This window comes from Carcharhinus amblyrhynchos, chromosome 32 (genome assembly GCF_965287045.1).
Source record: "Carcharhinus amblyrhynchos chromosome 32, sCarAmb.v2.hapA, whole genome shotgun sequence".
NCBI classification, from domain to species: domain Eukaryota; kingdom Metazoa; phylum Chordata; class Chondrichthyes; order Carcharhiniformes; family Carcharhinidae; genus Carcharhinus; species Carcharhinus amblyrhynchos.
In genome coordinates this window covers 13,620,050-13,644,801 of record NC_137355.1, presented here as the reverse complement: position 1 = coordinate 13,644,801, position 24,752 = coordinate 13,620,050, and the positions used below count along the sequence as shown (strand labels likewise).

At 46.2% G+C, this 24,752-nt stretch overlaps 1 protein-coding gene across 1 annotated transcript in view; it reads right to left on the bottom strand.

Moving 5' to 3' along the window:
* hcn4 (hyperpolarization activated cyclic nucleotide-gated potassium channel 4) overlaps positions 1 to 24,752 on the bottom strand; it is a 312,987-nt gene that overhangs the window by 143,857 nt on the left and 144,378 nt on the right. Inside the window, exon 3 of the mRNA XM_080216165.1 lies at positions 13,262 to 13,423. Coding sequence (XP_080072291.1) covers positions 13,262 to 13,423 — 162 coding nt within the window. The remainder of the gene's footprint in view (positions 1 to 13,261; positions 13,424 to 24,752) is intronic.

The window sequence follows — 24,752 nt, the reverse complement described above, 5'->3', positions numbered from 1 at the left end:
CAAAGAGTGAAACCTAACGTTCTCATCCAAGACCAACAGTGGGAAATTCGACAGGGTTGATGCTGTAATCTTGGCACACCAGCATTGACGGAAATACAGTTTAATTTATGAAGTTAGCCAAGTGGAGTGAAAAATAGCCTCAGAAAAAAAAATTCCCAGCAAAGACTTTGACTGAACTTTCATATTGTTTCAAGCTCATTTGAACTCCTCAAATCACGAAACCAACACTTCAGTCGAAGCAAAACTAGAGTTTCCCAGACGCATTTGCCAATCTTTCATAGAATTAAACACTAGATAACACACAAAATGGCAGCCATCCAGGGAGAAATGAACACTGCACAGATCTCTGTCGAATAAACAAGATCTTCACAATTCAACAAAGCCATTCTTTTCACTTTTGGCAAACAATAGCATGAATCGACTCAAAGAAACAATCAGTTTGTTCTCTGAATAAAAGGCATAAGGTGAGCTACTTTGAATAGAAAAGCCTTTGTTATCGATCTTCTCAAAACATTACCCCAAGCCTCACCTATTTTTTTCTGTCTTTTCTTTAAGGATTTGACATGTGTAGTGTTTCAAGGCTCGATTCTTAATGATTTTATTTGTTTTCTTTTATGGGTAGAAATTTCACAGGCGGTGAGGAGAGAGTTCCACGGGGTGGGATGTACTGCTCTTTCATAGGGATCTACCCTTCACCCCAACCTACCGCACACTGGGATTCTTTGAGGATAGGAGGAACTTCCATTTACATACTGCCTTTAACAACAGCAGGCTATCCCTAAGTGCTCCAGAGCCAGCGAGGTACTTCCAAAGGGTAGTCAGTGTTGTATCATATAATCATCGAATCCCTGCAGTGCCGAAGGAGGACATTCGGCCCATCGACTCTGCAACAATTCTCCAACAGAATATCTTAGCCAGACCCTTTCTCCATATATTTACCCAGCTAATTCCCCTAATCTACATATCTTTGGATACTGAGGGGCATGGCTAATCTCCTCAACATCTTTGGGTTTCCTCCCACAGTCCAAAGATGTGCAGGTTAGATTGATTGGCCATGATAGAATGCCCCTTAGTGTCAGGGGCACCAGCAGGGTAAATATGCGGGGTTACGGACATGAGACCTGGGTAGGATTGTTGTCAGTGCAGACTCGATGGGCCAAATGGCCTCTTTCTGAACTGTAGTTCTTTCATAGAATTCCCTACAGTGCAGAAGGAGGTCTTTCGGCCCATCAAGAGTGCACCGATCGCAAGCCCATCCAGGCCTTATCCCAACAACCATGTGCATTTATCTTAGCTAGTCCCCTGACACTAAGGGGCAATTTAGCTTGGCCAATGCACCTAACCAGCACATCTTTGGACTGTGGGAGGAAACTGGAGCACCCGGGAGGTGTGAAACTAAGGGGTAATTGATAATTTGAAACTTCTCAAGATGATGGGGAATATTTGGACCTGCAACTTTTTCAGAGCTTTTCTCTCACTGTCCTCCACCACAGCTTAGTCCAAAGTTCAACTCAAATTCTGTTCTCATGAGGAAATGGGAGTTCCGCCATGCTTCTGCTGAAGTGAGAGCAGTAGATTGGGAAAGGTCGGAAGAAAATTCCAGGCCAAAACACGATTATTTGGACAGGTAATGTGCAGGTAAAATGTGCTGGAATGAGCTTAACAGATCAGTGAAGTTTCCCAAAGCAATACGGAGGAGGGCACCTATGAGAATTTGCACCACTGGCCAGCATCCTTGTCGGCAAGCGCCAGCCCTCCCCATGCAGGCCAAATTTCCCAGAGGTGGGAACGAGTGCAGAAAGCAGGGTCACCCAGCTGCCCCCTATTTTATAGCATTGTCCCTCACTTTGAGTCCCAGGTCTCTGAAAGGATGCCTTGTGTCCGATGTGGGAGGCCGTGCCCGGAATCTCCAAGGTTGAATTTGAAGGATTCCAGGGAGACTGCAACTCAGCGAACTGGTTAGCGGAGCGGTGGGATCCTCTGGTCCCAGTGATGTCATGATATGGAGATACCGGCATTGGACTGGGGTAAACACAGTAAGAAGTCTCACATCACCAGGTTAGAGTCCAACAGGTTTATTTGATTGTAAAACCCACAAGCTTTCGGAATGCTGTTCCTTCATCAGGTGGGTGGAAAGTTCTGATAAGAGAAGGACATATAAAGGCACACACAGTTATCTGTAAGAAGAACCATCACAGTTAACAGTGAACTGTGTGTGCCTTTATGTGTCCTTCTCTGATCAGAACTTTCCACCCACCTGATGAAGGAACAGCGTTTCCGAAAGCTTGTGGGTTTTACTATCAAATAAACTGGTTGGACTTTAACCTGTTGTTGTGAGACTTCACAGTGATGTCAACAGGGTTTCCCAAGGGTGCACTGTCAATAGGACCATAAGATCCCGCTGGCATAAACATCCAGAAAATTCTGGTGGCAGGGTGGCACAGTGGTTAGTACTGCTGCCTCACAGTGCCAGGGACCAGGGTTCGATTCCCAGCTTGGGTCACTGTTTGTGTGGAGTCTGCACCTTCTCCCCATGTCTGCGTGGGTTTCCTCCCAGTGCTCCGATTTCCTTCCACAGTCCAAAGATGTGCGGATTAGGTAGACTGTCAATGCTAAATTGCCCCTTAGTGTCCAAAGATATGTAGGCTAAGTGGATTGGCAATGCTAAATTGTCCCTTAGGATCCAAAAATATGGGTTAGCATATGGTAAATGTGTGTGTTACGGATGGTGGGGGTGGGGATGGTGGGGGTGGGTGCAGTGGGTGCTGGGTAAGATGCTCTTTAAGAGAGAGTTGGTGCAGACTTGATGGGCCGAATGGTCTATTTTGGTTCTGTAGGGATTCTATGATGACTTCCTGCAAGGCCCCACTTGGGTCAATTTGCTGCAAAAAGCCATTGGCCAGTGCTGAAAGAGTTGAGCAGCGCCCAATATTGCCATGGACAGTTGAAAAACCCAGTGAGCATGCTGGCTGGCAAAAACAACCAGGGAGGAGAAGGATGAGACCAACGAGATCTGATACTCCTAAGAAAATGGCAGGGAATACCATGATGAGCCCATCAGACAAGGTGTGGGAGGCACCAAGGGAAACCTAAACAGCGGAATAGTTAAAAAACAAGAATCCAAATATAGAAACGTAGAATAGCACCGGAGTAGGCCATTCGGGCCAGGTCCACCACTCATTGTAATCATGGCTGATCCTCCATCTCAACGTTATACTCCCACACTCTCCGCGTACCCATATAGAAGGTCACACCACTGTCTCACAGCGCCAGGGGCCCGGGTTCAATTCCAGCCTTGGGTCACTGTCTCGTATGTTCTCCCCATGTCTGCATGAATTTCCTCCAGGTGCTCCGGTTTCCTCCCACAGTCCAAAGAATGCAGGTTAGGTGTATTGACCATGCTAAATTGCCCATTATTATCCAAAGATATGCAGGTTAGATGGATTGGTCATGCTAAATTGCCCCTTAGTGTCCAAAGATGTGCAGGTTAGGTGGATTGGCCATGGTAAATTGCCCCTTAGTGTCCAAAGATGTGCAGGTTAGGTGGGGTTATAGGAATAGGGCCTGGGTGGGATTGTGGTTGGTGCAGACTCGATGGGCCGAATGGCCTCCTTTTACTCTGTGGAGATTGTTGTCTATCCCTTAACACATTCTTACGCACCGAAACCCCAAACCCTCATTGGCAGCTGCCATTGTACATGTGAGTAAAATATTGAGCCAGCTCCTTGCACAGACGGAAAGGGTTTTGCAAATGTGTTGATTTATTTAAACCACTTTTTTTTGGCTTCCTACCGACTGCATTTTTAACTGCACCATTCAGTACTTGGTACTGCCTGAAGCACAGGCTATAAATTTTCCATAAAGCCCGTGCTCTGTCAAATCCTTCATGGCATAAATTATCATTTTCCACTTTAATATTTATCACTTGTGAACAAACTGCCTTTGGACGTGTTTCCTCTGTACATATTACATATTTTCCCTCACAGTTACATTTTAATATGACAAGTGGGCAACAAGTCTCTAAATACAATAAATTGATGAATTTATGCTCTGACATGATGCATTATTTCCATTGATGTTTCAAGGCATTAAATAATAGTCTCTCACTTAATCCAGTCCTGAAATAATACAATGATTTCAGTGGATGTCAGTTGGCATTGCTCACAGCAAACTGGGGGACTGTTTTCTCATAGGGTTACAGAGGATTACAGCATGGAAACAGGCCCTTCGGCCCAACTTGTCCATGCCACCCCTTTTTTTTGTAAAACCCCTTATGAGGGAGCTGGGGCTTTTCTCTTTAGAGCAGAGGAGGATAAGAGGTGTCTTAGTAAAGATTTATAAGATGATGATGATGAGACCCTTCCTCGTTCATCTGAACTCCAGCGGAAACAATCCGAACGTAGTCAGCCTCTCCTCATCTATCAGTCCTGCCATCTTTGGAATCAGCCTGGATGAGTAAGCCCAGGACCCAATATTGTTATAAGTGTGTGCAGCGACCACCAAGCCAGGCAATGGCTTCCATAGTGGAGGTGATGGCCAAGTGATATTATTAGATAATTCATCCAGAAACCCAGTTAAATGTTCTGGGGAGCCGGGTTCGAATCCCACCACGGCAGATGATGGAATTTGAATTCAATAAAGAAAATCTAGAGTTAAAAATCTGCCGACGACCATGAAACCATTGTCGATTGTCAGAAAAACCCATTAGTGGCCCACTAATGTCCTTTAGAAAAAGAAATCTGCCGTCCTCACCCGGTCTGGTCTACATGCGACTCCAGAGCCACAGCAATGTGGTTGACTCTCAGCTACCCTCCAAGAGCAGCTAGGGATGGGTAATAAATGCTGGCCCAGCCAGCGACGCCCAGGTCCCATGAACGAATAAAAAAAATGGAGTCTCTGTGCCAACTGCTGAAGTTTAATCGGGGTGGGGGCAGTTTATCAGGAGGTAGTCTACAAAGAAATAAACCATTAATTGGAGGCACCATTACTGCAGTCCAGGTTGCTGGCATTGTTGGGAGCCAGCAGGGAGTGCAAGGGGATCATAAAATCCAGGCCCATGCACTTTCGAGTTGGTTACTTTAGACATTTGGAACTCTCTTTCCATTTTGTCAGCCAATCTTCAATCTGGGAGTGATAAATGTTGGTTAACCAGAAGGGATGTGGGGTGAAACCAGGCAGATGGGAACAAGGTGACAAGCCACCGAATGTACAATGCTGAGGAAACTCGTCATGCCCACTATGACTATCACCAATTTTTATAAAAACACCTTAGAAAGCATCCTTTCCAGATGTTTCACAGTTTGGTCTGGCTCCTGTTCTGACCAAGACCACAAGAAACTACAACAGGTTGGGAATGTAGCCCAGTCCATCAAACAAACCAGAAGAAGGTGGAAGAGGGTTTGTCCGGAGTACATGGTCCTTGATTGTGCTGGCTATATTTCCAAGGAAGTATAGACAGAGTCAATGGAGACTCCCATCCATTGACTCCGTCTACAGTTCCCGCTTACTCAGAAAAGCAGCCAGCGTAATTAAGCACCCCACGCACCCTGGACATTCTCTTTTCTACCTTCTTCTGTCAGGAAAAAGGTACAAAAATCTGAGGTGATGTACCAAACAACTCAAGGACAGCTTCTTCCCTGCTGCCATCAGATTTTTGAATGGACCTACCTTACATTAAGCTGATCTGTCTCTACACCCTAGCTACGACTGCAACACTACATTCTGCACCCTCTCCTTTCCTTCTCCCCTATGTACTCTATGAACAGTATGTTTTGTCTGTACAGTGCTCAGGAAACAGTGTATCAGATTCTCCAGCCTCCCAGTGGCATGTTTCCCACCAGCGGGAGGTGGCGCGTTGTTTGCTAGCGGCGGAATTCTCTCGGTGGGAATTCCGATTGATGTCGCCACCCCCCCCCCCCCCACCCCCCACCCCCACTCTGGCGGGAAACACGCAGGCTGGGATGCGCTGCCGGCGGGACTGGAGAATCCAGCCAGCATGAACAGCCGGAGAATTCCGGCCAATACTTTCCAACGCGTGTGACAATAATAAATTATCAAATCAGAGGAATGTGGAAGGAGCTGAAGGGCACTAAATGACCTACTCCTGTCCCTTTAATGGGCATTGATTAGTCCCACAGGCTAATTGCTCTCAGGTGTTTCCTGAGGTTAGGCGAAGGGTATTTTTTTTTTGCGAGGGAAGTGTCTGTGAGTTGGGGGAGAAAAATCAGCACGAGGGTTGTCATTATCTGACCTTCAGGTGAGAATTCCACTGTGTGATCTTAGTCACAAACAAGTTTGCATGAAATTCTTTTGTGTCCTGTTTTATTGATGTCAGAGCACTTTCAACAATGGCCTTTGTTTCCACCCCTCTACCATAACCGTCACAATTGCTGAAGGATCTTTTGGTCGGCCTTCTCCTCTGCCTGCTGCCCCTCAGTGAAATCATCCCGCTGCACAAGATCGCCTTGCACAGGCATGCTGACGACAGCTGGCTCAGCCCCTTCTCTCTCCTCTGACCTCGCACTTGCCTTTGTGCTCTCGGGGATGAGTCACCGCTTTCTCCAGCCGTGCCTGGGGCAGGTGGCAGCGATTGTTTGCGGCGGTTCGTGTCAGCCAACACTGCGTTCGCCCTCCTCCTGCCTCCCACTCACACAGGAGCAGGTCAGGGAAATTGCTGACACCTCATAGAATAGAATTCCTACGGTGCAGAAGGAGGCCACTCGGCCCATCGAGTCTGCACTGACCACAATCCCACCCAGGCCCTATTCACTATACCCCATATATTTATCTTGCTAACCCCCCTGGCCAATCAACCTAACCCGTACATCTTTGGACTCTGGGAGGAAACCAGAGCACCCAGAGGAAACCCACGCAGACACAGGGAGAATGTGCAAACTCCACACAGACAGCGACCCAAAGTCGGAATTGAACCTGGATCCCTGGCGCTGTGAGGCAGCAGTGCTAACCACGGTGCCACTGTGCCACCCCAAAATTGTACAAACAGGAACCAGGCCTCAAACCCCATACCTTTAAAGTAAAACGTGAAGTTTATTTATTAGTGTCACAAGTCAGCTTACATCAATACATCAATGACGTTATTGTGAAAATCCCCTAGTTGCCACACCCCGCTGCCTGTTCGGGTACACTGAGGGAGAATTTAGCATGGTCAATGCAACGAACCAGCACGTCTTTGTATTGTGGGAGGAACCCAGAGAACTCAGGAAACCCACGGAGACACAGGGAGAATGTGCAGACTTCAGACTGACAGTGACCCAAGCTGGGACTCTGGCACTGTGAGGCAATGGTGCTAACCACTGTGCCACCGTGCAGTCCCAAGCTAGCCAATCCAACGTTGATTCTTTCTACCACTGGCTCACTTCCCTCAGCAAACATGCTTTTTTAAAAAAATTTCACTCTGGGGATATGGTATTTATTGGTCTTTTCTTGCTGCCCTTGAGAAGGTGAACCATAGAATCCTCCAGTGCAGAAGGGGACCTTTCGGCCCATCGAGGTAAAGGTGTTGTTTTCTTCTAGAACCACTGGAAGGGACCCTCCACAATGCTGCTCGACAGATAATGAAAGGACTTTGATCCAACAATGATGACAGAACTTCGATGTACATTATGAATATGGGAGGCGATGGCCTAGTGGTATTATCGCTAGACTATGAATCCAGAAACTCAGCTAATGTTCTGGGGACCCAGGTTCGAATCCCACCGGGGCAGGTGGTGGAATTTGAATTCAATAAAAAATATCTGGAATTAAGATGACAATGAAACCATTGTCAGAAAAGCCCATTGATTCATTAATCTTTTTTAGGGAAGGAAATCTGCCGACCTTACCTAGACTGGCCTACATGCGACTCCAAATCCACAGCAATGTGGTTGACTCTCAACTGCCCTCTGAAATGGCCTAGCTAGCCACTCAGTTGTATCAATCGCTGACCACCATCTTCTCAAGGGCAACTAGGGATGGGCAATAAATGCTGGCCAGATAAATGCCCCATGAATGAAAAGAAACCCCATCTCCCTACCATACGCCCTTCCTCCTGTTGATTCTGGAGAGTGTAATCATAGAATCCCTACAGTGCAGGAGGAGGCCATTCGGTCCATCGGGTGCACTGACCACAATCCCACCCAGGTCCTACACTCTCAACTGCCCCTCTGAAATGGCCGAGCAAGCCACTCAGTTCAAGGGCAAGTATGGATGGACAATAAATGCTGGCCCAGTCAGCGACGCTCCTGTCCCACGATGAATAAAACATAAATTCGGATAGCCAGATGGTGGAGGATGTAACTACAGCGTAATCCTTCCACACATAAAAGCTTTTATTTACAGAGACACATGTTACAGATTGTGCACCTCTAATGCAATAATCACAGTGTCCGTCTGCCCTGATTGTTGAGGGGTTGACACCATAGGCTCTGGGAGGATAAGACATAGAATACTTAAAATCCCTACAGTGTAAAAGGAGGCCATTTAGCCCGTCGAGTCTGCACCGATAACAATCCCACCCAGGCCCCATTCCTGCTACCTCACACATTTACCCGACCAATCCCCCTAACACTATAAGGAACGACTTAGCCTGGCCAATCAACCTAACCTGTATATTTCTGGACCGTGGGAGGAAACTGGAGCACCCGGAGGAAACCCACGCAGACACGGGGAGAACTTGCAAACCCCACACGGACAGTGACCCAATCCGGGAATCGAACCCCTGGCGCAGTGAGGCAGCAGTGCTAACTACAGCGCCACCCAGGTGTGAGAGATCCTACGTGTATGTTTAGCTCTGTTTGCTTCAGCCTACGCAAAGACTTCATTTTTAAGGTATTTCTGCCTATGCAACTAACTCTGCTAAGCTTAAAAAACTGACTACATTTTAAAACTCAGAAGGCGTGCTGGGTTAGCTAAAAATTGACAGCATTCCTGAAAAGTACACAGAAAACAAAATGCGCTTTGGCAACAACAGCTGCAAAATTTGTCTTTGCCAGAAAGAGACAGAGTGCGATAAACACTCACAATAACGAGATAAGAACTAAAATATAGTTTGGAACTGTGTGTTTAGCTGGCAGTTTTGTTTTCGAGTTCAATGCATCTCAGTGCATGTTTTTTCTTGTACAGGAGCTGATAGTAAAATCCAGCCCCAACTTTTCTCTTTCTGTTCGCTTCTGTAATGTTAAATATTGTTTAATAAAATAAATTTGTTTTATCATTGGTACCAGCGCAGTCCTCGCCTATTCAAAGGAATGAATGGGGTCTGCAGGATGTTTCCTCTCATTGGGAAATCTAGATCCCAGAATATCGTTTCACAATCCTGTGTCTCCAGTTAAGACAGAGGGAAGGGGAATTCCTTTTCCCAGAGGGCGATTGGCCTTTACAATTCCCCACTACAGGGACCAGTGGAGGCCTGGGTCATTGAATGTATTCAAGGCTGAGTTAAACGATTAGGTAGTCAAGAGTTATGGGGAAGAGGCAGGAAAATGCTGCTAAGGCCACCAATCAGATCAGCCATGATCCTATTGAATGGTGCCCCAGACATGATGGGCTGAATGGCCTATCCCACCAGTATTTCAAATGATCTATATGCTCTTACGATCTCAGGTGTTTCCTATGCTCTTAGAGAGGGTCCAGAGGAGGTTCATGAGAACCATAGAATGCTTACACTACAGAAGGTGGCCACTCGGCCCATCGAGCCTACACCAACAATCCCATTTGGACCTTATTTCTGTAACCCCACGTATTTACCCTACTAGTCCCGCTGACACTAAGGGGCAATTTAGCATGGCCAATCAACCTAACCCGCACATCTTTGGAGTGTGGGAGGAAACCAGAGCACCCGGAGGAAATCCATGCAGACACGGGGAGAATGTGCCAACTCCACGCAGACAGTCACCCGAGGCTGGAATCAAACCCAGCATCCCTGGCACTCTGATGCAGCAGCACTAACCTCTGTGGCACCGTGCCACCCCTGGACTGAAAAGCTTGATGCATGAGGAGCCTTTGAGAACCCTGGGTCTATACTCGACGGAGTTTAGGAGGATGAGGGGGGTGGAATCTCTCTGAAATTTACAGAATACCGAAAGGCCTGGATAGAATGGACATGGAGAAGATGTTTCCATTAGTAGGGGAAACTCGGGTCCGAGGGTACAGCCTCAGAGTAAAGAGACGACCCTTTAGAACTGAAATGAGGAGGGATTTCTTCAGCCAGAGGGAATCTGTGGAATTCGTTGCCACAGAAGATTAGAATTTGTGCTCAGGTCTAAAGATTTGAACCCGTGACCTTTTGCCTCCGATAAACAATGTTTAGTGATGTTGGTGGCTAAATAAAACGTGTGCGGTGATGCAAAAATCAAGTCTAGTATCTGGGGGCAAATAGAGCTCTGTTTATCGTCCAGAAGGTGTTACTGCAGTGCTTAGACTTTGTATTCTTAGAATCTCCCAACACCTTGAAGATGCACTTAATGTATTGATAAGGGCGAAGGCACGTTGAGTGCTATAAGAAGCGGCCAGTTTGTCCACTGTAAATGGCGGGCTGTCAGTGGTCATTATCTCCTCCACTTTCTGGCTTCTTATTGAGATTCTGTCAGGAGGACAAATAAAATGATATGAAAGCTGCCTCGTAGTGGACTGAATAACAGGGTCATTAGCAGGCAGTTTGGTTAATGTCACAGCACCAGCACTGCTAACGGAACATCAGCGCAAACAGGATGAATCGGAGAACTTTCAAGGAATCCAAATTCCTGGAAGTGCACTAAGCAGGAACGAGACTTAAACACTCAGTTTCTGTGTGTCTGCATATCAATCAACAGGCGTAGCGTTATCAAATATTGCCGCCCCTTTGCTTGTGTTTTCTGGCGGGGTGAACTATCATATTTAACCCCAATTACATTTTCTCGGACACAAAAAAAAAACTTTGCATACCACTGTTCCATTTCTCAAGCTAGTATTTCACAACTTCTGAGAGCGCTGTTTCAATTTTGGAAATTTTACCCACGGTAGTGAGAGAAATGTAGATCCATTGAGGGTGACACGGTGGCACAGTGGTTAGCACTGCCGTTTCACAGCGCCAGGGACCCGGGTTCAATTCCGGCCTCGGATCACTGTCTGTGTGGATTTCCTCCAGATGCTGCTGTTGCCTCTCACAGTCCAAAGCTGTGCAGGTTAGGTGGATTGGCCACGTTAGATTGCCCCTTGGTGTCCAAAGATTTATCAGTTGGTGAGTTAGCAGGATAAATAATTGGGATTACAGGGATAGGGTCTGGGTAAGATGCACTGTTAGAGAGTCAGTGCTAACTCAGTGGGATGAATGGCCTGTTTTGGCAATGTAGAGATTCTATGACTTTATAGTTCTGGTCTTACCCAATGTGAGAATAACTCATGAAGTTAATGTTTTTTATTCATTTCTGGGATATGGGAAATCGTTGGCTGGGCCAGCATTTATTGCCCATCCCTAGTTGCCCTTGGAGGGCAGTTGAGAGTCAACCACATTGCTGTCGCTCTAGAATCACATGTAGGCCAGACCGGGTAAGGACAGCAGATTTCCTTCCCTAAAGGACATTAGTGAACCAGATGGGTTCCACTGACAATCGACAATAGTTTCATGGTCATCATTAGATGCTTAATTTTTTTTATTGAATTCAAATTCTACTGGCTACCGTGGCGGGATTTGAGCCTGGGTCCCTGGAACATTAGCTGAGCTTCTGGATTAATAGTCTAGTGACAATACCACTAGGCTATCACCTCCCTCTATCTGGCTCCTTTAACGTCTCAAATCACGGCACGGGCCATTATAAAATGAAGTATGCAACTGAGACACATAAGGAGATATAAGGTCAGATAAGTATAAAGAGCAAAAAGGTAGGTCAGGAATGATGTCCTGGAGGAGAAAGCTGAGTTGGAGAGGCGTAGGGAGGGAAATCCATAGCTTATTGATCTAGCAATAATACCACTCGACCGTTGCTATTGTCAGGGACACAAGCAGAAGAGTACTTCACATGTTTAAGTGGCATTTCTCTCTCTGCTAATAAATTGATTGCACACAGCATCACAGAATGCTTACAGCAGAGAAGGAGGCCATTCGGCCTATTGCAGCTCTCAGAATGAGCAATTCCTTTCTCGTCTCCCTCAGTCCTTCTCCCCACAGATACATCCTTCCTTTTCACAGATAACAATCCGATTCCATCCTGAAAGTCTCAACTGCACCTCATGCCACCACACCCAGAGGCATCGCATTCCAGATCTTAACTGCTCCCTAACTTTCTCCTCATGTCTCCATTGCAGCTTTTGCCAAGTTAACTTAATTCTGTGTCCTCTCGTGCTCAATCCTTCCACCAGCGGGAACAGTTTTTTCCCTCCCTACTCTGACCAGACTCCCCAAGAACAGCCTCTTCCCTGCTGCCATTAGACTTTTGAATGACCCTATCACCATAGAATCCCTACAGTATAGAATGAGGCCATTTGGCCCATCGAGTCGGCACTGACAACAATCCCACCCAAGCCCTATCCCCGTAACCCTACATATTTGCCCCACTAACCTACACATCCCAGGGCAACAAGGAACAATTTAGCATGGTCAATGCACCTAACCCGCACATCCTTGGACTGTGGGAGGAAGCCAGAGCACCCGGGGGAAACACACGCAGACGTGGGGAGAATGTGCAAACTCCACACAGACAGTGACCCAAGCCGCGAATCGAACCCTGGTCCCTGGCACTGTGAGGCAGCAGTGCTAACTACTGTGCCACCATGCCAGCTTGATTGTTGTTAATGTGCCTGCACCCAGCACCTCCACTGGCAGCGCGTTGCAAGCACCCACCACCTTCTATGTGAAAATCTTTTCTCCGCACATCTCCCCTAAACTTTCCCCCTCTCAGATTAAACCTGTGCCGCCTTGTAATTGACACTTACATCCTGGGAAAAAGCCTCTGACTGATTGCCCTGTCTATGCCTCTCATAATTTTGCAGACAGGTCGCCCCTCAGCCTCCATCTTTCCAGCGAAAGTCTCAAGACCAGGCAACACCCTGGTTCACCTTCTTTGCACCCTCTCCAAGGCATCCACCTCCTTCTGGTAGTGTGGTGGCCAAACTGCGGGCAATATTCCAAATACGGCCTAACTCAAGCTTTATACAAGCTGTAAGGTAACTTGACAACGTGATGCGCCGGCCAATGAAGCCAAGCGTGCCGTACTCCTTCATCAGATTGGAGATGCAAGTGCGCGAGGTGGACGCCTATTTTCCCTTGCGGCGCGAGAGGGCTACTCACCACCATGTTGTTGAGAGACACCCAGCAATCCGCCGGGAATTCCTGCAGCATGGGGACCAGGAACTGGAGACAGCCATCCCAGTGACAGAGCAGCAGCATCATCCCAATGAGGTTCACAATCCGCACCACTGCGCTTGCCAGGTCGTAGGTCATGTGGAAGATCTATCCAATCAGACAAAATGGTACAATTTGTTAGTTTCTGTTGAGATAGGCCTTTTATTGATTGAACAATCAATGAATGATAATACGTTTGCAGAAAAAAACAACAATTTCAGCGCAGGAGACAATGCAACATGCATTTTTTTAAAATGAAATTCACTTGCCTGATTCACTCAGTTCAGAGTACTGGTATTCAAACACACTGAGTCGGGGAAATAGAACGACCTTTTGGGTTCAAAGGTGCAAGGATTTCAAGGATGTCAGTGATTGATTGGAATATCTGATGCTGCTTGTGACACCATTAACATTCACTTATGCTTTGCCCCGAGGAATGGCTCTGCTGTTCTGTCAGATAATGTCACAGTTACAATGCTGTCCTAAGAAAGCTTTAGGTTATACTGGAGAGCTTTTAGCGTGGGCAGCGAGACGTAAGGAGATCCATCAATGAATTGTCCAACGTAATTTAGGGTGTCCCATTGTATCAACATAAGATCACTAGTTGCAATGCAGACAAAAGGATGCTTCATGTGTTTATATCTTTTAAGCGATGCACAGAAAGGATTTAAGCACTCATCATTTCCTCTTGCCAACAATTTACATTACCAATGTTCTCAAACTGAGTACTTATTGGGATACATCAATATCCATAATCACAGCATCATTATTAAGGTCAGATGGAATATACAGTACAACATAGGTTCATTTGACCCCATCACTTCATGCCTACGTTTCTATTCTATTTGAGGTTATCTTTTGTCTTGCTCTATCTAAATCATCGCAATCTTCTACTCCTCTCCTCCCTCTATTCCCCTTCTCCCCTGACTAGCTTCCCCTTAGACATATTTACACTATTTGTTTCAGCCACTCACTGTGGTAGAGAGTTCCATATTCTCTTCACTCATTGGGTTAAAGAAGTTAACTAATGTGGTGAGCACTGCGGCCTCACAGTTCCAGGGACCCGGGTTCAATTGCGGCCTCAGGTGACGATCTGTGTGGACTTTGCACATTCTCCGTATGTCCATGGGTGCTCCGGTTTTCTTCCACAGTCTAATGATGTGTAGGTTAGGTGGATTGGCCATGTTAAATTGTCCCTTAGTGTCCACAGATGTATAGGTTAGCTGGATTAGCCATGTTAAATCATTCCTTAGTGTCCAAAAGATGTCTAAAGTACGTGGATTAGCCATGCTAAATTGTTCCTTAGCATCTAAAGATGTGTAGGTTAGATGGATTCGCCATGCTAAATTGCCCCTTAGTGTCCAAAGATGTGCAGTTAGGTAGATTGATCAGGGGAAATGTGTGGGGTTACGTGGGCATGCCTGGGTGAGATGTCCTTTTGGAGAGTCGATGCAGAATCAATGGGCCAAATGGCCTCCTTCTGCATTGTAGGTCTCTATGGTTTTATGAGGAGCAAATCCAAGGTTCAAACAGGCCTGGAGCTCGAATGGACTCCTCAGCAGTCAGTTATACCACAGGAAATTTTAGAATCTGGATTTACGTGGCACTTGTCAGCAACGGCTGACTCGGAGTCAGAAAATAATGGGTTCAGTTCCTTCTTCAGAGGCGTGAGCCTAAAGCTCCAGGCTGAACTCAAGTGTCAAACAGATAGAGCGCTGCATTGTCAGAGGTGCTATTTCCTGGATGAATTGCGAAACTAAGACTGTCCTTTCAAATGATGTAAGAAATCCAACGTTTCCTATTCAAAGATCAATTGCTTCAGTGTCCATAACAAACATTTACCCTTCACAGAACATCACTGAACAGATTATCACATCATAATCTCATTGCTATTTGTGGGATCTTGCTGTGCACAAATTGACTGCCAAGTTTCCTTTTTTGTTTTTACAAAGTTATTCACGGAATGTGGGCATTGCTAGGACAGCATTTGTTGCCCATCCCTAATTGCTCTTGAACTGAGTGGCTTGGTAGATAACTTCTTAGGATAGTAAGAGTGAACCAGATGGGATTTTCTAAACAATCAACAATGGTTTTGTGTTCACCATTAGAATTTTTAATTCCAATTGTTTTTTATTGAATTCAAGTTTCACCATCCACCATGGTGGGATTCGAAACCGGATCACTAATCCAGTGACAATACCACCACCTACCCTAACAGTGACTAAGCTAAAGGTACAATTCACCGGCCACAAAGCACTTTGACATGTCCTAAGGTTGTAAAAAGTGTTTTACAAAACAAAAGGTTTTCCCCCACAGTCTAAAACTGTGCAGGTTGGGTGAATTGGCCATGCTAAATTGCCCCTTAGCATTCAAACATGTGTTGGTAGTTGGATTTGCCATGCTGAATTGCCCCTTAGTATCCAAAGTTGTGTAGGTTAGATAGGTTGGCCATGCTAAATTGCCCCTTGACCGCCAAAGTTATGTAGGTTAGGTGGATTAGCCATGCTAAATTGCCCCTTACTGTCCAAAGATGTGTAGGTTAAGTAAGTTGACCATGGTAAATTGTCCCTTAGTATGCAAAGGTGCGTAGGTTAGGTGGATTGTCCATACTAAATTGCCCTTACTGTTCAAAGATGTGCAGGTTAGGTGGATTGGCCCTTTTCCCTTGATTGGAATGTTGGTGGTGAGGTTATAGGAAATCATTGGTTGGATTTTGACAGCCCCCCCAGGTGTCAGGTTGACGGGCTCATGGTAAAGTGCCGTGGATACCGTGCCTGCCCCAGCCGCCACAATGGAAGGTGGAGATATCGGGCGGCTTGAGAGACAACTGAGACCCCTTAAGTGGCCACTTAATGGACATTAAAGAGGCTCATCCCGCCACCTCTGGGGCTGTCTGACCAGCAGGAGATGCCCAGGCCAAGCTTCGACAGCTTTTGCTGCCTAGTGGACACAAGGTAGGGTCCCTACTTAATGGGCTCCATTGATACATTAACAATTCCTGAGGTCATCTCAGTCCCCACACCACCTGCCCCACCAGCCTGGACCCCGGGCACAGCAGGACACACTGAAATAACTCCTCGGGGGCCAGTGTCCCTCCATCAGGTTCCCTTTATTTACAAACTCTATCTCACTCCGAGATTGCTTCAAAGAGTACAAGGTCAGAACCAGGAGTGCCAGTGGATCTGACAGGTGAGGGAGGTGCCACTTGTTGGTGTTCCAATCAAGTGGTCAAACCCCCATCGCCTGAAGTAAAAACTGCCCACAGTGTCAGCTGTAACTCATCTGGGATTAGTTTTATTTGAGTTGCAAGATTTAGGGTTCATGTCCCATTCCAGGATCTGAGCACAAAAGAGCAAGGTTGGCACGCCAGTGCGGTACTGAGGGAATGCTGCACTGTCAGGATGGGGGAGCTGTGGGAGGAAACAGGAGCACCCAGAAGCAACCCACGCAGACTCGAGGAGAACATGCAAACTCCACACATACAGTGACCAAAGCCAGGAATTGAACCTGAGTCACTAATGCTGTGAGGCAGCAGTGCTAAACACTGCGCTGCCATTAAATTTCAACGATCTGTTGGGGCACATGTAAAAGACCCAAGGCATTGTTGTTGATGACTTGACCAATACTTATCCTGAGTCAACACCACAAGAAGAGGGCTAATCTGGAATTACTTATTGTTGGAGCTGGCTGTGTGTAAATTGGCTATTCCGTTTAGCGATGACGGCACTATTTCGTGAGCTGTAAAGAGCTTTGAGACTGTGACGATTTTAATCAGGTATTTGAGGCTGGCCTTTTTGAATATGATTAAAGGCCAAATTAATAGCCCAATCAAGGAACCCCATGCTCTATCCCTAAATAGTGGGGCAGCATGGTGACACAGTGGTCAGCACTGCTGCCTCACAGTACCAGCGACCCATGTTCGATTCCCGGCTTGGGTCGCTGAGTGTGTGGAGCCTGCATGTTCTCCCCGTGTCTGCGTGGGTTTCCTCGGGGTGCTCAGGTTTCCTCCCACAGTCCGAAAAACGTGCTGGTTAGATGCATTGGCCGTGCTAAATTCTCCCTCAGTGTACCCAAACAGGCGCCGGAGTGTGGCAACTAGGGGATTTTCACAGCAACTTCATTGCAGTGTCAATATAAGCCTACTTGTGACTAATAACTAAACTTTTATACTTTGACTGTTAGTTCCTCTGAGACTCTGGACATACACTGCATACTGAGAGCACACTATAGACTGTTACTGGATTGGTAAATAAAGGAATTTTGGTGAAGGGACTTCCACCTCTGCGGACTTATTACAGAGATATAAATGCAAACACTTTTTTCTTTAACATGCATAATGAAGATGACAGCATCACTAATGTACCCTCAGTGAATGATTGTATTCCCTGATATTGGGGGTGGCATGGTGGCACAGTGGTTAGCACTGCTGCCTAACAGCATCAGAGACCAGGGTTCAATTCCGGCCTTGGGTGACCATCTGTGTGGAGTCTGCACGTTCTCCCCATGTCTGTGTGGGTTTCCTCCGGGTGCTCCGGTTTCCTCCCACAGTCCAAAGACGTGCGGGTTAGGTGGCTTGGCCATGCTAAATTGCCCCTTAGTATCACAAGAGGCGTAGATAAGCGGGATAACTACGTAGGGTTACGGGAAAGGGTCGAATGCTCTTTCGGAGCCTTGATGAGCCAATTGGCAATGTATTCAATGATTCAGTTTCCCAACATCACACTGTCAAGTTCCTTGTCAGCTTTCCTCTTATTTTAAAAATCATATCCTTTCAGATGTGGGCGTTGTTGGCAAAACCAACATTTGTTGTACATCCCCAATTGCCCTTGAACTGGATGGCTTGGGATTGGGGTCGTTAAGGCTCAACAATCTGACTGTGGACCTGGAGTAACATGAAGGCCAGATTTCATTCCTTAAAGGGTATTGGCAATCCAGATGAGTTTTTAACAATTGATAATAGCTTCAAGGTAACTGGCTCCGTGACATTCAGCTCAGATTTATTAATATTCATTGGTTTTAAATTCCACCAGCTGCCATAGAATCCCTACAGTGCAGGAGGAGGCTATTTGGCCCATCGAGTCTGCACTGATTCTCTAACACCCAGGCCCTCTCTCCTATCCTATCCCCATAACCCCACACATTTTTACCATCTAATCCAGCTAACCCACAAACTTGGGACACTTAGGGGCATAGCCAATCCATCTAACCTATACATCTTTGGCACTAAGGGGCAATTTAGCATGGCCAATCCTTCACATCTTCTGGACACTGAGGAAGAATTTATCACGGTCAATCCACCTAACTAGCACATCTTTCAGACTATGGAGGAAACCCACGCAGACACAGGGAGAACATGTAAACTGCACACAGACAGTCACCCAAGGCTGGAATTGAACCTGGGACCCTGGCGCTGTGGAGCAGCAGTGCTAACCGCTGTATCACCACACAATTCAATTCTGGCCTCAGGTGTGGAGTTTCTGTGTGGAGTTTGCACATTCTCCCCTTGTTTGCGAGGGTTTCATCTGGGAGCTCCAGTTTCCTCCCAATAGTCCAACCATGTGTAGGTTAGATGGATTGGCCATGGTTATTGTCAGAGGATTAGCAGGGTAAATATGTGGGGTTACAGGAATAGGGCGTGGGTGGGATTGTAGTCAGTGCAAACATGATGGGCTGAATGGTCTTCTTCTGCACTGTAGTTAATCAATGATTCTATATTAGTATTCACATTTAATTCTTACATCTCTCAGTCCAAAGATATGCATGTTAGGTGGATTAGGCCATGTTTAGTGTCAGGGGGAATAGCTAGGGTAAATGCATAGGGTTACGAGGGTAGGGCATGGGTGGGATTGAGGTCGGTGCAGACTTGATGGGCCTCCTTCTGCATTGTAAGAATTCTATTCTATGATTTGAAACAAAATATTCAGTGTCTAAAGAAACAGATCGAAGTTGGGGAGGGGGAGAATTAAAGGATAATTCAATGCTTTTCCATGATGGTTTGATTTGTAAAAGACTTGACGGCGGTGAGGATTCATTTCTAAGGAAGCGCAGCAGTGGAACTGCTCTGTCTTTTACCAAATGGTATTCCTCAAAGTGCGACAGCGATCTTTGTCATTTCAACTGTGTGTCTCCATTTCATTATTTCCTGTCACAGAAAGATAACACTGCAAAGCGTCTGAGGCCCAAAAGAGCAAGAGAATAATAAATAAAATAATAATGCTTATCAAGTACATCATGTACCTGCAAAGGAGGCAACTCTGATGCTCGCTTATCGAATGCAATGATTAATCAGGATTGCAACACATTTTCAGTTGATTTTCTTTTGTGATCCTCAGCAAGGTAGGCTACGCCATTCGAAAATTAAATACCTTCGACATACGGCAAATAAAAAGGTCATTTTTTTTATGCTCTTGGCATGATCGTCATTTAACAAGTGCATATATCTGGAACAGATGCCTAATATCTGGTCCCAGCAGATAAGGAGTGTGGAAGTATTCGTCAATTTCACTATCACCTCCATATCACATGCGTGCAGGATCTTCAGAGTAACTGTCTTGAGGAGGAGTAGCTGTGCCCATTATGAATTCTCTCTGGTATATTAGTGATTTGGACAAGGGAACAAAATGCAACATTACAAACTTTGTAGACGGTACCAAGCTGGGTGGGAGGGTGAACGGTGATGAGGATGCAGAGATCCTTCAGCGTGATCCGGACAGGTTGGGTGAGTGGGCTAATCAATGGCAGATGCAGCATAATTCGGATAAGTATGAGGTTACTCACTTTGGAAGCAAAAACCTGAATGGCTGTAAACTGGGAGAGAGGAAAGTTCAGCGGGACCTGGACTTGTGCACCAGTCACTGAAGGTCAGCACGCAGGTCCAGCAGGCGGTAAAGAAGGCAAATGGCACGTTGGCCTTCATTGCAAAACGTTTCGAGCAGGGATGTGTTGTTGCAATTATACAGGGCCTTGGTGAGGCCACACCTAGAGTATTGTGTATAGTTTTGGTCTCCTTTTCTGAGGAAGGATGTTCTTGCTCTCGAGGGAGTGCAGTGAAGGTTTACCAGGCTGATGCCAGGGATGGCGGGACTGATGTATGAGGACCGATTGACTAGGTTAGGATTCTTTTTGCTGGAGTTCAGACAAATGAGGGGGGGATCTCATAGAGACTTAGAAAATTCCAGGACTGGACAGGGTAGATGTAGGGAGGATGTTCCCGATGGTGGGGGGAGTCCAGAACCAGGGGTCACGGTCTGAGGATTCAGGGTAGGCCATTTAGGACAGAGATGAAGAGACATTTCTTCACCCAAAGAGTGGTGATTCTGTGGAATTTATTACCACAGGAAGTAGTTGATGCCAAAACATTGAATGTATTCAACAGGCAATGGATGTAGCACTTGGGATGAATGGGATCAAAGGTTATGAGGAGAAAGCAGGATTAGGTTATTGAGTTGGAAGATCAGCAAGATCGCAATGAATTTCGGAGCAAGCTCGAAGGGCCGAATGGCCTCCGCCTGCTCCTATATTCTATTGTTATTGATATATGTTCAAATTTTTTAAATGTTCTTTCATGGTACATGGCCAGTATTTGTTGCCCATCCCTAATTGCCCCCTGAATTGTCTGTCTTGCTTTCAGAGGGCATTTCAAAATCAACCACACTGCTGTGGATCTGGAGTCACATGTAGGTCAAACCGGGTAAAGATGGCAGATTTCCTTCCTGAAAGAGCGTTAGTAAACCAGATGGGTTTTTCCAACAATCCACAATGGTTTCATGATCAGCATTAGGCTTTTAATTCCAGATTTTTATTGAATTCCCACCTGCCATGGTGGGATTCGAAACCAGGTCCCCAGAGCATTTCCATGGGTCTATTATTAGTCCAGTGAAAATACCATGATGCCACGGTAATAAGTCCTCAGAGGCAGAAGTCCCTTCTCCAAATCCCTTTATTTACTAGTCTGACAACTGCATACAGAGGGCTTTCAGTTAGCAGTCTACAATAGGAGCTCCAGAGGAACTGACATGCCTGGTTAAGTCCAAAGCAAGGGGCTCCCTGATTAGCCCATCGATTTGTCCCTTAATCAGTGAGTTCATATTCTAACGGGCCAACCTCAATTGCCTGACTAAAGTCATTACAGCCACAACCTCCCCGAACATACATACGGTGTTAGTCAAGAACCCTTCTATAATAACCCCCATGAGGTCCATGGGGCAGTACTGACTGATCTCCCTCCGGGGCTTGTTGAGTATGAGTTTCCCTGGTAGCAGGTAGCAGTCTGCTGAGCTGGAACTCGTTATCTGAGCCTTTTATAAGGCAGGCTCAGGACTGGGCCTGCTGAATGGTAGTTCCAGGTCAGAACTAGTGTGTATACCACAATAGTTGTTTTGCTTTGCATTTTGTAATAAATTTGTTCAATTCACCAAAGATCCTTAGACAGCACCTTCCAAACCCATGACCACTTCCATCTAGAAGGACAAGGGTAACAGATACATGGGAATACCACCACCTGCAAGTTCCCCTCCAAGCCACTCACCTTCTTGACTTGGAAATATATCACCGTTCCTTTACTGTAGCTGGGTCAAAATCCTCAATTTCCCTCCCTAACGGCATTGTGGGTTAACACACAGAACATGGACCTTTATTTTTTTCATTTGTGGGACATGGGCATCGCTGGCTGGGCCAACATTTATTGCCCATCCCTAGACGCCTGAGCACAGTTGAGAATCAACCACATTGCTGTGGCTCTGGAATCACATGTAGGCCAGACTGGGTAGGAGGGCAGATTTCCTTCCCTAAAGGACATTTGTGAACCAGATGGGTTTTTCTGACAATGGTTTCATAGTGATCAGTAGATTCTTAATTTCAGAGATTTATTATTGAATTCAAATTCCACCATCTGATGTGGCGGGATTCAAACCCAGGTCTCCCGAAAATAGTTTCTAGATTAATAGTCTTGTGATAATAGCACTAGGCCATCACCTCCCTCAGATATTATCGTCCTCCAGCCATTGAAACGCGGCTTCAGGTTTTTAAAACACACTTCCATTTTATTCATACAGCTCTTATCCAATCAGATTAGGTTTGTGCCCTAATCAATGTCTAAAACTCAAACTACGAAACCCAGGTTTCCCCGCTCGTAGGATCCCTACAGTTCAGAAGGAGGCCACTTGACCCATTGAGGCCTGCACTGACCATAATCCCACCCAGGCTCTATCCCCGTAACCCCATGCATTTACCCTGCTGACATCAAGGGGCAATTTAGCACAGCCAATCCACCTAATCTGAGCATCTTTGGACTGTGGGAGGAAACCGGAGCACCCGGAGGAAGCCCACGCAGACACGGGGAGAACATGCAGACTCCGCACAGAAGTCACCCAAGGCTGGAATTGAAACCATGCCCCTGGCGCTGTGAAGCAGCAGTGCTAACCACTATCCCACCTCACCACCCATATATTTCCTTATATAGCTTGACATTAAACATAATTTGATAATGCTTCTGTGAAGAAGGAGCGGCATGGTAGTGTAGTGGTTAGTATTGCTGCCTCAAAACTCCAGGGACCCGGGTTCGATTCCCTGCTTGGGTCTGTGCAGAATTTGTACATTCTACCCATGTCTGCGTGGGTTTCCTCCCATACTCCAAAGATGTGCAGATTAGGTTGATTGGCTGTGCTAAATTGTCCCTTAGCGTCTGGAGGAACTAGCTGGGCTTGTGCCGATAGGGCCTTGGTGGGACTGTAGTCGATGCAGTTTTGGTGGGCCAAATGGCCTCTTTCTGCGCTGTGGGGATGCCTCGAAACAGTTTGTAACATAAAATCAGGTTCAATTCCAGCCTGAAGTCACTGTCTGTGTGGATTTACACGTTCTCCCCGTGTCTGCAGAGGTTTCCTCTAGGTGCTTTGGACTCTCCTCAGCCCCGGACCTCCCCCCCGACCCTCCATTGCTTATAAATGTAACTTGTCATTGATTTTTCAATTTCTTTTCTCTACAGTTCACTGCCAAGTGGTTTGGTAACATTTTGTTGAAAAGCTACTTCCCAAAACATTTGATGGAAGCATCATTGTTCCTTACTAAAGCAAGTAGGTTGGTTTGAGCTTTCAAAAGAAATCGATTGTGGAATCATAGAATGCCTACAGTGCAGAGGAAGGCCATTCAGCCCATCAAGTCTGTACCGACCACAATCCCACCCAGCCCTATCCCCATAACTCATGCATTTACCCAAGCGAGTCCCCCTGACACTAAGGGGCAACTTATCATGGCCGATCCACCTAACTGTGGGAGGAAACTGGAGCACCCAGAAGAAACCCACACAGACATGGGGAGAACGTGCAAACTCCACACAGACAGCGACCCAAGCTGGGAATCGAATCCAGGTCCCTGACGCTGTGAGGCAGCAGCGCTAACCACTGTGCCACCGTGGAAGAGTTCTGTTTATTTCCACAGATCATAAGGATTAGGCAAATCGTACAGTAATTTCCTGCAGGGTTGAAGTGCTTTCTGCTTTGTCCTGGTTTTGTTGCGGTTTCTATAGTAACAGCAGGGAACAGCGCAAGTCATGGACCTACAGACTGGCATCTTCGCACAATCTGTACAGCTTGACACAAAGACCAGAAAAATAAACTGCCAGAGACATCGACGAGGGAATCACTGCCTTAAATTTTAGGATAAGTAAACAACTTGCTGGCCCAATTTCAGTTCAATATCCAAGAAAAGATTTTGTCAATCACCTCACTTATCATTTATTTAGTGACACACTTATCTAGTCTTTCTTATTTTTGGAGGAGTTTCAAATATTAGGATCCAAATGCAAGGAAGCATGACAGGGCCTACAGTTCAGGCTTCCTGTCCCACCTATCGCTGGTAAAACGCCAGCTGTGGAGGGATAAGGTCTTTTGTGTACATCAATTATAAATAAGCCCTTACTTAACTAGTTAACCAGGCGGCAGGGTGCCTCACAGCGCCAGGGACCCGGGTTCGATTCCCAGCTTGGGTCACTATCTGTGTGGAGTCTGCACATTCTCCTCGTGTCTGCCTGGGTTTGCTCCAGTTACATTAGTTAGCCATTGGGAAAGAAGCTTTTCTTTAGTTGGGCGTATAATTTGCCTGTTAATTAAATGTTGATCTGTGTTGATTTTAGTTTGTTTGTTACAGCTAAAGTCTTAAAGCTTGAAACATTGTTCTTCAGTTGTTCAGACAGAAGTTCTAAAAAAAAAATCACTATCCACCATAAAACAGGACTTCCCCATCGGGTTCAGAGGTGAGAAATTTATCAAAAGAATCCCTACAGTGCGGAAGGAGGCCATTCAGCCCATCAAATCTGCACCGAATCCCCAACAGAGCATCTTACCCAGGCCCTATCCCCATAACCCCACTCATTTACCCCGCTAATCCTCCTAACCTATACATCTTAGAACAGTAAGGCTCAATTTAGCATGGCCAAATCAAC